This window comes from Schistocerca americana, chromosome 2 (genome assembly GCF_021461395.2).
Source record: "Schistocerca americana isolate TAMUIC-IGC-003095 chromosome 2, iqSchAmer2.1, whole genome shotgun sequence".
Taxonomy (NCBI): domain Eukaryota; kingdom Metazoa; phylum Arthropoda; class Insecta; order Orthoptera; family Acrididae; genus Schistocerca; species Schistocerca americana.
In genome coordinates, this window is record NC_060120.1 from 886,731,641 (window position 1) to 886,749,366 (window position 17,726).

The 17,726-nt window shown below is 42.6% G+C and overlaps 1 protein-coding gene across 1 annotated transcript in view; it reads left to right on the plus strand.

The window, feature by feature from the left end:
- The window catches only part of LOC124595870 (apolipoprotein D-like), a 31,244-nt gene extending 19,892 nt beyond the window's left edge, over positions 1-11,352 (plus strand). Inside the window, exons 2-3 of the mRNA XM_047134776.1 lie at positions 4,623-4,881; positions 11,059-11,352. Of these exons, the coding sequence (XP_046990732.1) occupies positions 4,623-4,881; positions 11,059-11,291 (492 nt within the window). The 3' untranslated portion in view covers positions 11,292-11,352. The remainder of the gene's footprint in view (positions 1-4,622; positions 4,882-11,058) is intronic.
- Positions 11,353-17,726: the final 6,374 nt, after the last annotated feature.

Below are 17,726 nucleotides of genomic sequence, written 5' to 3' on the forward strand. Positions count from 1 at the left end.
CAAGAGTGGGAAAACTACAGTCCTTAGAAGCTCCTTCGTGACTTCATGTCGCAACTATGTCTCTTTAGTTTGGTTGACGTTTTTGGATTCGGCTGTTAGTTGGTAGATGCATATTAGTATAAAATATAGTGGCGAACTGCTGGTCTCACGAATACTTCTACCTTATTCGGGCCGTATGGCGCATGCGGCAGCAGTTTGACGACCACTAGCCTACACGACAGTAAAAGACAAATGCTGTGGGAAATTAAATGGGAATCATTCGAAGAAAGACGACGGATCTTGTTCTGGCGAAACACTGTTGAGCAAATTCAGAGAACCTACTGTTCATAGAGTACTGTGCCATCATTGTGCTGCTACCATCGTATATTCATAAAAAAAACTGGATACAGGTTAGGACGACTTCTAAGACATTTAGATATTCTTCCCTCGCTCCATACGCGAATGGAACAGAACAGGTAATCGATAGCAGTGGCACGATGCACCCTGCGATATTCATTCTAGAGTGGGTTATAGATTATACACGCAAATGTTGATGTCGAGGTAGATGTAGAAACATTGAGTGAAATCTAAAGAGCTACACAGTGCAGCACCAGTTAAATTTTTAAATTTTTTGGAGATGTTTATCACCAAGGGCACGCATACCCAATGAGGGGAAGGAAAAAAATATGTAAATCAGGCGTTTTTCATTCAAGAAAATGGTTTAGAAGTCGGTATTTTGAAGGTTTCTAACAGGGTCAGAATTGAAAATTTCTTGCAGATAATTTACTTGAAGTCGACATTCATCTTGGAAATTATTAAAAATACTCCATAGGCCAGGTTTTGTTCCTCCTCCTCCCCCACCTCCCTTACAAGCTACAAACATGCGTGCCATCTTGTTTATCTCATAAAAGATAACACTTTCAACACACTGAAATTGATATCCATCAGTAACATAAGTGTGATTTGTAACTCTAAGCGACTAGAATACGGTCTTCTATGTTGCTGTTACACCTACACTATGTGATCACAAGTATCCGGACACGTGGCTGAAAATGACTTACAAGTTCGTGGCGGCCTCCATCGGTAATGCTGGAATTCAATATGGTGTTGGCACACCCTTAGCCTTGATGACAGCTTCCTCTCTCGCAGGCATACGTTCAGTCAGGTGCTGGAAGGTTTCTTGGGGAATGGCAGCGAATTCTTCACGGAGTGCGGCTCCGAGGAGAGGTATCGATGTCGGTCGGTGAGGTCCGGCACGAAGTCCGCGTTCCAAAACATACCAAAGGTGTTCTGTAGGATTCAGGTCAAAACTCTGTGCAGGCCAGTCCATTAGAGGGATGTTATTGTCGTGTAACCACTCCGCCACAGGTCGTACGTTATGAACAGGTTGTTGATAATGTTGTGTTGAAAGATGCCATCCCCGAATTGCTCTTCAACAGTGGGAAGCAAGAAGGTGCTTAAAACATCAATGTAGGCCTGTGCTGTGATAGTGCCACGCAAAACAACAAGGGGTTCAAGCCCCCACCATGAAAAACACGACCACACCAATCACCACCACCTCCGAATTTTACTGTTGGCACTACACACGCAGGCATATTACGTCCCCAGGTATTCGCCATACCCACACCCTGCCATCGGATCGCCACAATGCGTAACGTCATTCGTCACTCTACACAACGTTTTTCCACTGTTCAATCGTCCAATGTTTACGCTCCTTACACCAAGCGATTTATCGTTTGGCATTTACTGGCGTGATGTGTGGCTTATGAGCAGCCCCTCAACCATAAAATCCAAGTTGTCGTACCTCCCCCCTAACTGTCATAGTACTTGCAGTGGATTCTGATGCAGTTTGGAATTCCTATGGGATGATCTGGATAGATGTCTGCCTCTTACACATTACGACCCTCTTCAACTGTCGGCTGTCAACAGATCTGTTCGGCCTATACGCTTTTGTGCTGTGCGTGCCCCTTTACGTTTCCCTTCACTATCACATCGGAAACAGTGGACACAGGAATATTTATAAGTGGGGAAACCTCGCGTACAGACGTGTGACACAAGTCACACCCAATCACCTGACCACGTTCGAAGTCCGTGAGTTCCACGGAGCGCCCCCGGTCTGCTCTCTCACAATGTCTAATGACTACTGAGGTCGCGGATATTGAGTACCTGGCAGTAGGTGGCAGTACAATGCACCTAATATGAAAAACTTATGTTTTTGGGGGGTGTCCGGTTACTTTTGATCACATAGTGTATACACTGATGATACTAAAGTGTTGTGGGCACTGCATACCTCGACACTGAAGGCGGTGTGGTTTAATTTCGGGCACGTGACTTGGTAAATGGGGTGTATAAGAAGAACCAGAAATCAGTTTAGCGGTGGCATGGGCCACAACTGGGAAACTCCACTGACATAAGGGACTTTGAGAAATGGCAGGTTGTGACGGTCCGGCGCCAGAAAACCAGCATTTCAGAAAAGGTGAAGCTGGTCGGCTGTTCACGTAGTACTGTCGAGGGCAACTACGGAAACTGGTAGTGAAGGACGGTGACACCGTGAGCAGACGACGAGGTGATAGATGACTTTGCCTGGTAGAAATATTTGAGGTCGCCAGCTTGCCCAGTCTGGAAGGCAAAGCGATCTGTAGTAGTATGGCGACAGAGTGTAACGCTGGTGCAGAGGGAAGTGTTTCGGCACACACCGTCCAGCACACATTGTGAAACACAGGGTTCCGCCATAGATGACAACTATGTATTCCCATGTTCAGCCAACGATACTTGGGTTACGATTTCAGTGGGCACGGGAGCTTCGAGATTTAACCGCGAATTAGTGGAAAAGTGTTGCTTGTTCAGACGAATCGCGTTTTCTGGTACACCGGGCCATTCGTGTCCATATACTCCGCCATCCAGGTAAACGGCTGTCCTAGGCACTTAATGCGCCCCGCGCGCTGACTAGTGGTTGCTGTCGTATGCAGTGAGGACGTCCACCTGGGCCTCGATGGCGCACGTGGTAGGAATCGAAGGCAACATGACCGCTGTACTTTATGTGAACACTTTTGCGGACCACCTGCACCGCTTCATGCTCACAGTTCCCCACGACGATGGCACCCACCAGTAGGACAGCTGTGCGTGTCGCAAGGCCACAGTAGTATGACAGTAAAGTCACGGTCTCTAAATTCGCTTGATTTGGAACATGCCACCTGTGGGATGTTATCGTGTGCTAGCAGCCAGATCACAAACCAACGGACTGTACTTTACGGGAATTACGTAACCTGTGCGTAGACATCTTGTGCCACGTACCTCCGTAAACCTACCAATGACTTGTCGAATCCATGACAAGCAGGATCACCGCTGTGCTGCGCTCCACAAATGAACCAACACTCAATAAAACATACTTGTTTTGCAAATAAAAACGTCTTCTCTTGATGCACTGTATTTTATTCTCCCAGACTCGTTTCGCCTTTTTCCCGTTTAAAGAATAATCAGTGGGATCTATAATGATAAACTTGCGATACACTTTTGTTTTTATATGTGTTATTCGTAGATTATAAAACAGTCCACTTCTCGCTTTTGATGTAAATAAGTGGTTCCTTACGGTTCTTCCCGTTTTTAGATGGCATCTGCGTTTCCTCTCATCTGGTCACATCCTGGAGGTCGCACTTCCGCTCTATTTACAAAACATAAGAATATTTTTATGTTTCGAACAGTTTCTTCCCACTCTTCATTTTGGTTGCTCTTGTTGTTGTGATGCACTATCTGTCTTCTTTCACCAATATAGACAGTTGATCGAAAACTGTGACTTCAAGACGTAACTAATTTGAGTTCATTGCGTATCTCATCCTACTTGTTTTTGTGTTTGTATATAAGTAAACAAACCAAACTGGACGAAATATACAATGGACTCAATGTAGTTACGTCTTGAAGTCACAGTTTTCGTTCAAATGTCTATATTAGTGACAGAAGACTGATAGTGCATCACATCAACAAGGACTACCAAAATGAAGAGTTGTAAGAAACTGTTCGGAACATAAAAATATTCTTATGTTTCGTAAATAGAGCGGAAGCGCGACCTCCAGCATGTGACCAGATGAGAGGAAACGCAGGGTGCTATCCAAAAACGCGAAGAACTGTAAGTAATCACTGATTTTAAGAAAAAGCGAGGAATGAACTGTTTCATATAGTACAAATAATACATGCGAGTGGGCATATCACATGTGCATCATTGCAGATTCAAATTGAAAAATGGCGAAACGCGTCTGGGAGAATAAAATACAGTGCAGCAAGAGAAGGCATTTTAACAACAAATATTTCTGTGCTTGCTGCGGAGGATGGCCGCGCAAATAAACTCGCTACTCATTAAGAAAGTTGCTCAAAATGTTTTGGCTCATAAGTGCAAATTACGTTTGTCTGTTTCCTTTTCTAGTGTGAACGTGTGGGCGGATATAGCTTTCATTTGTTTTGGTTGTGTCTTACTGCGCATATCTGCCTGTCTTCCAATTCCTGCCATCGATGCTACATGCTTCAGCCTTTCTCACCCCCTATGGATTCCCCTTGACTTTTCCCTAACACCTTTCCAGTTTTCCCAGTAGCAAGTACCTCCTTCTGCCATGCTCTGTCATTTCGATTTCTAGTTTGTGTGTTTATTGTAGTTCCAGGGTGACTGGTACGTTGTCTCTCAGTATATAAAAGTACCCTTCGCACCGGAAGGTAAAATGTGTCTGCAGCTGAACTACATTCCTTCCGGGACCGGAGAAAATCCTGAAGCGGAGGTATCGGTGAGAATAAAAAAGGAGACTGAGCTGAAGGTCGTGGAGCTACGGTGTGTTCCAGCAGGACCTTTCCATCCACCTGGAAAGGGAAGTGCGGTGTCAGTGTGCGTTCTCAAGCTCAACGAGACCAAATGGTACCGTAAGTATCTCGATACACATGAGCAATTGGGTCTTCTAATGAAATAATAATAGAAACACATCACTGCAGGGCACAAGCACGTCCACATTGGAAATTTGTGGTAAGGTCTTATGGGACCAAACTCCAGAGGTCACCGGTCCCTAGGCTTACACACTACTTAATGTAACTTAAACTAACTTACGCTATGAACAACACACACACACCCATGTTCGAGGGAGGACTCGAACCTCCGACTGGGGTAGCCGCACGAACCATGACAAGGCACCTTAGACCACTTGGCTAACCCGCGCGGCACGTTCACATTCCTCCAAACAATACAGGTATACAATATACACTGTACCTAGGGCATTGGGACAGTTTCTTTGAGAACTAATCATAGTATCGTCAGTTTCTAATCCGAAACACTTAAATTTTGAATTTAAAATTTATCCTCTTTTGTGGACTGGCAAGACAGCCAATCCACTAGGACGGGAGGCCGAAGGGCAAGCGTTTAAGCTCACGCAGGATGGCGTGAGGTCTGGAACAGGACAAGGTCTTTATAGTAGCAAAAATAGTACGTAGCTTCTGGAATACTTAACTTTAATCCATAATTGGTGAACATCGGTCTGACGGTACATGCATCACAAGATAAATAGCAATTGATAATCGCGCCTTGCTAGGTCGTAGCAAATGACGTAGCTGAAAGCTATGCTAACTATCGTCTCGGCAAATGAGAGCGTAATTTGTCAGTGAACCAGCGCTAGCAAAGTCGGCTGTACAACTGGGGCGAGTGCTAGGAAGTGTCTCTAGACCTGCCGTGTGGCGGCGCTCGGTCTGCAATCACTGATAGTGGCGACACGCGGGTCCGACGTATACTAACGGACCGCGGCCGATTTAAAGGCTACCACCTAGCAAGTGTGGTGTCTGGCGGTGACACCACATCCTCCATGGTGGCCAAAGACCTGGTATAAAGATGCGCCCACATTCTATCCAACAACAACGACAAAGAAGAGAGCCAAGAGGTGAGGAAGAATGGAGCGCCTACATAATCAGAATTCGTTCAGGCCTTGAGATGTGAAACTGCAAAAAAAGGCTGAAAAATGAGCAATGTTCAGTGACATATGCTAGAAGAACCCAATGACAAACACTGCAGTAAAGAAACTATTTTAATACAAATGACACGTGGCTTGTATCTGAAAAAGGGTCGCGATGACCTTTCCATTGGCAGATGTTTTCAGATGAGTCCTTCATTCCATCTCTGTGATGGGACTGCCAAATGGGAATGGCCAAAAAAAAAAAGAGCAAAAACCGACAAAAGCATAAAATTCTATGAATTCGGCCGTTTAACGTCCGAATCTGAAATGTGTTAGACAAGCTACAAAATCTAAAAAGGGAGATGCGAAAACTCAGTTTAGAGATAGTTGGAACCAATGAAGTGAAATGGAAAGTGTTTCCGGTTAGATAGTAGATAGCGTCGGAAGTTGCATGCGGCTTTTCGCGGATGATGCTGTAGTATACAGAGAAGTTGCAGCATTAGAAAAATGCAGCGAAAACAGGAAGATCTTCAGCGGATAGGCACTTCGTGCAGGGAGTGGCAACTGACCTTTAACATAGACAAATGTAATGTATTGTGAGTACATAGAAAGAAGGATCCTTTATTGTATGATTATATGATAGCGGAACAAACAATGGTAGCAGGTACTTCGGTAAAATATCTGGGAGTATGAATACGGAACGATTTGAAATGGAATGATCTTATAAAATTAATTTTTGGTAAGGCGGGTGCAAGGTTGAGATTCATTGGGAGAGTCCATCAACAAAGGAGGTGGTTTACAAAACACTCGTTCGGTCTATACTTGAGTATTGTTCATCAGTGTGGGATCCGTACCAGGTCGGGCTGACAGAGGAGATAGAGAAGATCCAAAGAAGAGCGGCGCGTTTCGTCACAGGGAGATATTTAACAAACTCAAGTGGCAGACTCTGCAAGAGAGGCGCTCTGCATAGCGGTGTAGCTTGCTGTCCAGGTTTCGTGTGGGTGCGTTTCTGGATGAGGTATCGAATATATTGTTTCCCCTTACTTATACCTCCCGAGGAGATCACGAATGTAAAATCAGAGATATTCGAGCGAGTCACGGAGGCTTCCCGGCAGTCGTTCTTCCCGCGAACCATAAGCGTCTGGAATAGAAAAGCAACTGGAATCACTCAATAGAGGAAAGTCCACTGGACCTGACGGGATACCAATTCGATTCTACACAGAGTACGCGAAAGAACTTGCCCCCCTTCTAACAGCCGTATACCGCAAGTCTCTAGAGGAACGGAGGGTTCCAAATGATTGGAAAAGAGCACAGATAGTCCCAGTCTTCAAGAAGGGTCGTCGAGCAGATGCGCAAAACTATAGACCTATATCTCTTACGTCGATCTCTTGTAGAATTTTAGAACATGTTTTTTGCTCGCGTATCATGTCATTTCTGGAAACCCAGAATCTACTATGTAGGAATCAACATGGATTCCGGAAACAGCGATCGTGTGAGACCCAACTCGCCTTATTTGTTCATGAGACCCAGAAAATATTAGATACAGGCTCCCAGGTAGATGCTATTTTTCTTGACTTCCGGAAGGCGTTCGATACAGTTCCGCACTGTCGCCTGATAAACAAAGTAAGAGCCTACGGAATATCAGACCAGCTGTGTGGCTGGATTGAAGAGTTTTTAGCAAACAGAACACAGCATGTTGTTATCAATGAAGAGACGTCTACAGACGTTAAAGTAACCTCTGGCGTGCCACAGGGGAGTGTTATGGGACCATTGCTTTTCACAATATATATAAATGACTTAGTAGATAGTGTCGGAAGTTCCATGCGGCTTTTCGCGGATGATGCTGTAGTATACAGAGAAGTTGCTGCATTAGAAAATTGTAGCGAAATACAGGGAGATCTGCAGCGGATAGGCACTTGGTGCAGGGAGTGGTAACTGACCCTTAACATAGACAAATGTAATGTATTGCGAATACATAGAAAGAAGGATCCTTTATTGTATGATTATATGATAGCGGAGCAAACACTGGTAGCAGTTGCTTCTGTAAAATATCTGGGAGTATGCGTATGGAACGATTTGAAGTGGAATGATCATACAAAATTAATTGTTGGTAAGGCGGGTACCAGGTTGAGATTCATTGGGAGAGTGCTTAGAAAATGTAGTCCATCAACAAAGGAGGTGGCTTACAAAACACTCGTTCGACCTATACTAGAGTATTGTTCATCAGTGTGGGATCCGTACCAGGTCGGGTTGACGGAGGAGATAGAGAAGATCCAAAGAAGAGCGGCGCGTTTCGTCACTGGGTTATTTGGTAACCGTGATAGCGTTACGGAGATGTTTAGCAAACTCATGTGGCAGACTCTGCAAGAGAGGCGCTCTGCATCGCGGTGTAGCTTGCTCGCCAGGTTTCGAGAGGGTGCGTTTCTGGATGAGGTATCGAATATATTGCTTCCCCCTACTTATACTTCCCGAGGAGATCACGAATGTAAAATTAGAGAGATTAGAGCGCGCACGGAGGCTTTCAGACAGTCGTTCTTCCCGCGAACCATACGCGACTGGAACAGGAAAGGGAGGTAATGACAGTGGCACGTAAAGTGCCCTCCGCCACACACCGTTGGGTGGCTTGCGGAGTATCAATGTAGATGTAGATGTAGATGAACAGGAAAGGGAGGTAATGACAGTGGCACGTAAAGTGCCCTCCGCCACACACCATTGGGTAGCTTGCGGAGTATAAATGTAGATGTAGATGAGGATAAATATGGGTTCATATCAATAGCAGGAGTAAATAGTATAACGGGAATATGATTCCTTATGGATAGGCAAATTGGACAAAGAAAGAGCTACCGTGAACTGTTCAGTCACTGATTCAATAATTTCTAAGTCAACAGCAAACAAACGTCAAAAATAGTAATCACAAGTAGAAATGAAGAGATATGAAGACGTCAAAGCAAACCTTACCTCTTCCCTGCAATAAACTTTCTGGCCCTAGATTTTGCTTACATATTAAAACAATGTCCTGAATACAAAGGTCGTAAAATATCTTATACCTCAGGGGGCTTGGCTAGCACGACATAGTAACTGGGTTTGTAGGACGCTAGAGGCTCTCTGACTGAGCTGGCTTGTTGTTTTTAAATAACCCACGTCTTGTATTAGCTGTCTGCGGCGGGGGTTGGGAGTCGGCGGTCGTTGACATGCGGTGGCGCGCATAATGGGCTGCCATCTTGGTTGCATCTGGAGCACGGCGGATGAATGACAGTCGTCGGCAGTTGAAAGATTCGGTCCTTTTCTGCGAGTAATGCAGTTTAAGACCTTATATCCGCCGGCTGCTACTTGGCAGGGTCTCGTCACAGCTCAAGGACGACCTGAGTGGAAGAAGCATGGCGCGAAATTGCACAAGCAGTACTAAAGCAATCGGAATGAACCTGCCCATAAGAATGACTCTCGGGTAGGCAAGTCAAAATTCAAATCAGACTGTAAAAGCAGCATCAGGCTGAAAGACAGAAGAAGGTTGTCCAGAAACGGGAAGATGGTTGAATACTCATGAAAATTATCGTAAGACTGGAATAAAATCCAGCAATGACTCTAATGGGAATCAGTACAGCACGTAATAAACTGAAGTAAGCGTAAGATCATATCTACGAGTACACAAAATGTCGAATACGAAGTGTTCCAAGATGAAGCTTAGACACAAAGTCCACATGCAAGGTCCATATACAAAATCCTCATTCACTCCCGGCTTGTGCTTCCGAAACGCTGAACATTCGTCATCTTATAATTAGTTGCCGATATATCAGAGCCAGGCAACAGACACTTCCTCCTGGAGGGTTCTTTCCTCTCTTCATTCCTCATTCCAGGGTGCCAACTTTCTCCTGGACCGTCTCAAAAGCCCAAACAATATTCTAATTTTGGACAGATTTTGTAGGCTTTCAGGTCATCGTGGGCGACGAACGTTCTCATTTTGACGCATTCCCTGAAGGGCTCTGCTTGTACGCTAGGCTGACGCTCCGTGGACTGTCTGTATAAAGTTTACACTCTTGTGTGGTCTCGGGCAACTGAAGGAAAGCAGCGTAGCTATTATGTTTCCAAATAATCTCTGGTTTAAAGTTGTTTTTCTTTTCCTAGTGGATGACCAGTGGCAGCTACCTTATACGGCCAGGGCTGCTCTCCTGAGTCGTACAAAGCAGGCGTCGCGTCCTTCCTGTTAATCTCCAGCCTTCCGTGAAAAGACCGCTCCACTGGGGAGCATGAGCTATCAGCATGTCTACACTGGCCATGACTCGCCTTTTGTAGAAGGTTTCCCAAGAACACCAGTATAAGATTAAGCTGTTCCTTTAGTATGTAGTGTCGATGCACCGAGTCACACATTGTCTATCTTTCTATGAAATCAACTCTAGTATGCCGAGCAGATGTATTAGCAGATTCACATACAAAAATTAAGGACAAACATACAAATTATTATAAAAATACTGTATATGGAGAAGAGTTTGGATAGTTCAAAAGACACCTGCACAGAGGTGTTTTTCTGATTGAAGGGAAATACTTAACTGTGGTAAATCGTGTCTTAGTGATGCATGGATCAGTGTTGGATATTAAAATTTGTACTGTGAGAACAACCAAACGTTATTTAGCAGCAGAAACAACGAAAACAAACGACCCAGCATGTTGACAGCCATACTAAAAACCAGCTGATCTCTTGGTACAATTTACAGATTGATGCACAAGAAATGTTCACACCACTGTAGAATAATTCCAGTTCTTAAAGTCGTGCACTAACGTAGTAAGTCTCTTTGTTCCTTGGCGTAGACACCAGCCCTGAGGAACCTCGTATGTCTTAATCCACACGGTAGTTAAACTACTTTATTTAACCATATTGGAAGAGACTTTCTCTTCCATTTCAGTGATACATTTGCTCTTCACATTCACCTGTCGTTGAACTTAAATATCCCATACAAAGATGAAACGAAAACAAAATCGGGTCGTGTGCACTCCACAAAAAATCGTATCAGGACAGTTTTCCCTTATCGTTCTTCGTGTGTTGGCTTGTGACTGTAGCTGCTACGGAAGTGGATTTACAGGTTGTAACCTAGCTAATATGAGTGCCAAGCGGCTATCCTTAGCCTCCAACTTTACTATCTATAACACACAGCATATATTTGTGTTTCAGCAACACTACAGCACCAGATACTCTCTACTGACTACACCAGCTTCGCAGTGACACAGACGTGCCTCGTGTATTACGACGCCCGCGAGGACGAATTTCGACGAGTGTTCGCCGTCGATGTGCTGTCTCGTCAGCCGTCGATGCCCAAAGAAGAGCTGCAGCTTCTAAAGTCGATTGCCAGCAGTGGTGAGGCAGATATCGAGAAGTTTAGAGATATCGACAATGGCGACTGCTAGGCGAGGGAGTCTGTATGAACCTGCCTTCCATCAATAAAACTATTATGATTAATTTGAAAAAGCGTTCACTATGATTTAAACTTAGTTTTTTATGTAAACCTCGAAAACTTTGCACAACACGAGTTCATTGATAAAAGTAAGTATCTATCACTATTACAACAGGTAGATGCAGGTATACTTACACATAACTTCAGTTGTCGCACATAGCCCATATTTTAACCTGGTAAAATGTCTGAAATACATCGTTCGTGGTGAAACTAGTTTTTGATGCTTGACTCCTTTTTCCTAAATATAACAAGAGTGTCACGGGTCCTTCGGAACAACTTTTATGGCAGACATTTTCGGCTTTATATCAGAATAATCACCTATTATGGAGCTGACGATTTCTTTTATTTTACAAAGCGCTTATTTTTATCTTGTAATCCAAGAGAAAAGTTTTAAATACGAAAACTTAATTTATAGAACGGCAGGGTGTTAGTGTATTCCCATCATGTAGCTAAATTGGTTAAAATTTCCAGTAAATAAGAGAAAACTTAAAAAAATCTTACGCTGAGAAAACGACTGAGGTAAGGAACTTATACACCTCATGATTTTCTCGTGAAAAGCATTCGTAAAAATGAGGCTGGTAGGTCCTTAAGGAAAACTATACAGGGTGAACGTTAATAAAACCGACAAATAAGGAAGGTGTGCGTGCAGCAACCACAAATCGTTTGTGAACACAGCACAGAGCTGCATAGCATCCACGTCACAATGGATGTTCAAAGTGGACTCCATAGGATGCAAAGCACGCGTTCACACGTACCTGTCATGCACGATACACGTTGTAGCGCAAATAACGCTAGCACAGGAAAGATTAAGCTAATGAAAGGACTAGGACAAACTTCAGCTCATTTAGCATTAAACTTTTAGGCAGGCTATTAAAATAATAAAACACTGAAATATATTCTACCAAGCAGTAATATTTAAACAACCACTACCATAGCAATCAGAATCCAGTAAGCCTGGTACTTCAACTAGAAAAATTTTAAGACTAAGTTTCTCATAAAAACATTACGCTAATTAAATATAGAAATCTCTAAAACAAACTCAAGATGACAAGTAAATGACTTTAAGAGTTAACTTCTGCAATTATTCAACACAGGGTCATTAAACAACATGGTTTTAAAATTAAGCCACCACTCACGCAACTACAAATGCATCAAAAGATAATGGTTATTATTGGAGGCGTGTACTCAAAGCAGGATTACACAGCTTTCCTTTGATTATACATGACCTGCCGCTCTTGGTACGAGACCTTTTACTCTACAACAATGAACAGGCCCAGCTCGGCCGTCTCCTGAGGCAGGTCGTTGTACACACGCGAGAGAACACAAAGTAACAAGACAAGCTCCTAAAACACACAAACAGATGCTGTTAATTCAACAAGCCTCAAAAACATGTTCATACGTGCTTCAGGGAATACTTTCCAGACAATAATGGCAATTTAAACTGTGGCTTGGAAAACTTCAAGCAACCATTTCGTCCAGTAAATAAAATAAAAAAATTTAACCACACATCAAAACACGGGCGTTTCACTACCAAGGATATCCTTCAGGACTGGCAGTTGGCAATACCCATAGCACAGATTGATGTAGACGACGCGAATTACGAATGACGCAACAAGAGGCAGCGATACATTAAATCACGTTGTTACCACACTTCATGGGCTGAAATTTTGCTCACCCCCAAAAAAACTCTCCACGGTTCCAATGCCTTCGTGAGCAGAAACAAGGCTGTCCACTCACAGTCCCGTCAACCAATGAACGTTAGAATTACCAACGTCAGGACCGACAGTCTCAGTTCTACACGTTGTCAGGTTATCCTGCCGCCTAGCGTGCTTCCAAACGCAGTGGATGCGCGACTCAAACCTCCTAGCGGTTTTGTGTTGACGCTCTCTTTTCGTTCCTCGCCTCAGGCGCGCGCTATATAGGCAAACTTTACGCCAGACGGGATCGATAACCGCTAGGTCGATGGGCATACATCACAAGCAATCGGGCCACTTGCTCGAAGCTTGTACCAGGGTACGTCTCATTATCCTGTAGAAATCGGTCCTCCAAATCTGGTGTACGCATAGTCCGCCACTTAGCTGCACGTGCGCCTGCCTGAAAGAACCCCTTATCACTCAAACGCCCAAATTGGACTTGAAATGTGGTTGATGTCTGTGAGGGTAGTTGTTTTGGTATAGTCGTGCTGCCTCTCGACCGTTTGCATCTGGCTTGCCGTACACAAACGCCACATCGGCTCTTTCCTGTCATGAATACCGGACCTTTCAGATGCTTACAGTACACTGCGTCAGCCACACCGCCTGTAGCAAAAAAGGAATCACAGAACGTGCTCAGAGGAATCAGCGCCATCTACCGTGACGACGATGCATTTCCTTACACATGTTCGTAGGACCTCTTTTCTTCCATTTGCAATTATAAATCCGTTCCTGCCGTTTGTCGATTTAATTAATGTCTGCCCTGTATTTATGTCGTGATTTATACTACTTTCAAAATTACAACTACAATGACTAATAAACGGTGTTACTAGTTAATGGACGTTGCTAACAGTTGTTCTGAAATTCGCACTAGACGACAGTCGTAGAATATACAAAATTACTTCTGCTGTATTGGGTACTGCTTCACAAGATGCTTCAAAGAGCATGGAAAACTGCATTGCTTGTCATTAAAATAGCAGCATCACTAAAGGGTAGCAAATAACTGTATTTTACTTATTATGTGTACACAGCGCAGAATTAAAAATATATAATTAAGTTTGTAGGCGATTTTATTGTAGACAGGGTACCGCTATTTTTGCCCAAGTTTGTCACGTCTGGCATCAGCAACTGCTCTAACCCGGATTAGCGTCATGTCGAATCGAACTGAGCTTGGATAAGAAACGCAGGTGCGTCATTCCATGCTACTTCGTCTGTACGCTAGAGTTAATCATTCGTAGCGGCTGACGAAGGATAGCGTATCAGACTCTCGGCAAACCATGACGAGATATTTTCAATAGTTGAGAGATACAGAAAACGTAGAAAAAATGGTTCTAATGGCTGTGAGCACTATGGGACTCAACATCTGAGGTCATCAGTCCCCTAGAACTTAGAACTACTTAAACCTAACCAACCCAAGGACACCACACACATCCATGCCCGAGGCAGGATTCGAACCCGCGACCGTAGCGGTAGCGCGGTTCCAGACTGGAGCGCCTAGAACCGCTCGGCCACACCGGCCGGCAGAAAACGTACAGACCAAGGAAATAGTCAAACATGCTCCGTCGGAGTATAGCATAGGCAACATGTGGTCTTGGGTAATTTCAGTGAAAGATATTGTCACAGAGTCCTCAAATATAGAAGGCAGCCATCGGTCTTAACGTATCAAAAATGTGACGATTTCTGTTGTATTTTTATATTGTTAAGGTTTGCATTTGAAGGCAATGCGTCTCTCAGAATTATGTTTTGTCACTTATCACTTCTTTCATTTTTATTTTTGATTTGGCGACATGAAAATTGCCAAATCAAACGATGCTTCGCTGTTCACATTATTTTTCAAGTGCCACAGGAACTGGTTTCGTGAGTAAATACAACAGATGTTGAAAATGCCAATAGTATAGCGTATGGGCAATGCGGCATACAAATGAACTAGAAATGTCAGACATTTACTAAAAAAGAAAAAAAATTGACATACGAAACAGCATATTCTGTGATGAACAGTACCACACTAATCGCAGAAATAAGAGAAGCAGACATTCCAGACGATGTCCATTTTATATCGTTAGACATTAAAAACATTCGCCGAGATATCCCTGCTAAAGAATTATTTGCGGTTATATAACACAAAAGGCATTCAGAAGCTCAAGCTGTTGAATCTGTTGAGCTACTAAAGCTAATTTTTAACTGCGATTACTTTGTAAACAGTGGTATTTTTTTCAAGAATCATAGCGGCTGGCACAAGAGCAGATATGTTCATTAACCACTACAACAGAAAATAGTCAGCAGCTACGAACCCTTCTAAAAAAAACACAGTGTACGACAAACTATGTGTAGACGAAACATTAATTTTAGCCAAAGCTGACAACAGTGATAACCTAAGTTAATTAATTAATCAACAATGTAAACAAGAAACTAAATTTCACACTTGAAAACCAATAAAATAGTAACAATTATCTAGATTAACGCATAGAAAACCGCAACAGGCACAGTTTCAAGATGCAGAGGGAAATGAGAGTTTCCAACACCACAATCCCCGACAATGAGCAGAGAAAACAAAATTCGTTTCAACAACGAGAATATAGAGAATTAATTGCAATGTCTAGTGGCTTCCACAGCTCAGTGATAGACAACATGCAAACCAAAAAGCCAAATAAAAATAAATTCCTGTCTCAATGAAAGAAACTAAAAATACAAAAAAATTGATGACTAGACTTTCTGTTGGAAACATTTCTCAAAAATAGCAAACCTATTTCGATCATGTAAAGTGAGAGGTCATATAAAGCGAGAATAAACTAAAATAGAAGTCAGTTTACACCTTAAACCACAAAAGAGATGAATTCTTAGTACCAGGAATACATAAAATTAAGTGCAACACTTGCTCAAGCTACTACTTACTGCAGCAGGAATTTCCGTACTACTCGTAGACTGGACACGCCAGCTATCACACCGAGAACCAGCTCACATAAGCAGCCATAACAACACACACAAAAACATTGGACATCCACTCTAAACACTGAAAAATACATTAAAATGTTTGCCATTTCCAGAAATCACGCAAAATGATGTGGTGAAGGAGTTAAAAATCTTCGTAAATCTTTAAAAACAGCCGGAAAACATCTCAGTGAGAACGTTCATAGCGAATGGGTTACTTTTGCAAATGTTGCTCTTGTATAAAATAATTATGGTAAAGAGATAAATTTGAAAATTCCTCTATGTATTCCTTGAAGAAAATAGTACAAAAATTAAAATCTAGAACGTAACTGTTAGTTTAAATACTCATTGTTTTTGCTAATAGCAATTATAAATTACAGTTTACCGTAAATAGTATAATCCATTGATATAAAACACCTCGGACTATATTCTAACTCTGCCGGACATAATACTGTCACAACACCTTCGTACCATCTCGTGATTTTACCAAAAAGAGCAATGAGGGTGATGGTTCAGGTGTGTGTGAATCTCCACACTATGAAATAACCGCAACACCTGAAAGTAGATACACAAGAAATATTATTTTCCAGTATTAACCTACAAAAAAGTTCCAAGAGTTTCAGATATTCCGAATGCAGTAAAAACTTAAACAGATGATTGCATATCGAGAGAAACTCGACAGCACATACATAGGCATCACATACACTACTAATGTAAATAGTAGCACTTGAAAACGTGAGTGAATTCCTGAAACGTGTCTTGTTATGGATGAAAAGAACGTTACTGGTGGCGTTTTTTGTTTAGTAAATAATTAAACTCAGCAGATTTATGCTGTGCAGTGGGCTTCTCCAATTTTGATTTAATATAGCCTCTTCTTACACTACACTGTGTTCTTACCTATTTCTGTCCTGTCCATAGTTTTTTTCTTGCTTCGTATAGGTGTTGACTCTACTTATTTCCATGTTTTTTATTGACTGCATTTGGTCTTCAGAAAACTGTAGCCTTTTATAAAGCTCTACCCACTTTATTAATTTAAGTAAAAGAGCAAGCAGCCACTTTTAGCTGTATTTCTCAAAACACAATAATCCACAACCGGGGAGCCCCACAACCATTAGGATGGATAAAATAACGAGGCTCTATCCGCTTAGCTTGGACTGTTATTTTTAAACTAGTTGCGTGTCTCTCTGACCGCTGTGAGCAGTTAATCCACTTAAATCTGAGAACGCCAGCTGCAATTTGAGATATTAAACGCTTTGAATCGTGTATGGAAACTTCGTTGGATAATGCACTTACTTCTACGTAATACGCGTTGCTTGTGGACTCAGAGGTTCTGTTCATTTTTTTTAACAATTCAGTTAGATTTCAGTCGTTCATAATCATTCTCTCTTTCTCTGATCTTTTATTTATTGGTAACTGCATTAACGAGACCCATACTTCGCAGCCATTATACGATCGCAGAATAAAATATATAACTTTTAGCTATATTGACTGATTCATTCTACGGTTATCACAAGGTAATTTAACATCAATAATAGCATCCTATTCTCTTAGCAGTGCTGAGTCCGTTATATGCATGTATTTACAGTAAATAAGGTGAGTCTGACGCTTGAACAACCAGCAGAGACTCTGAACGTGGTTTCACGGAGGTGTATATATTCCATATGTAATATTTCACTGTTATGATCAGAAACTGGTGTTACGTCATCACCGCCCGAATAGCGACAAAACACCGAGTTGCTTAAACACATGATCATTATTGCTTGAGTCTG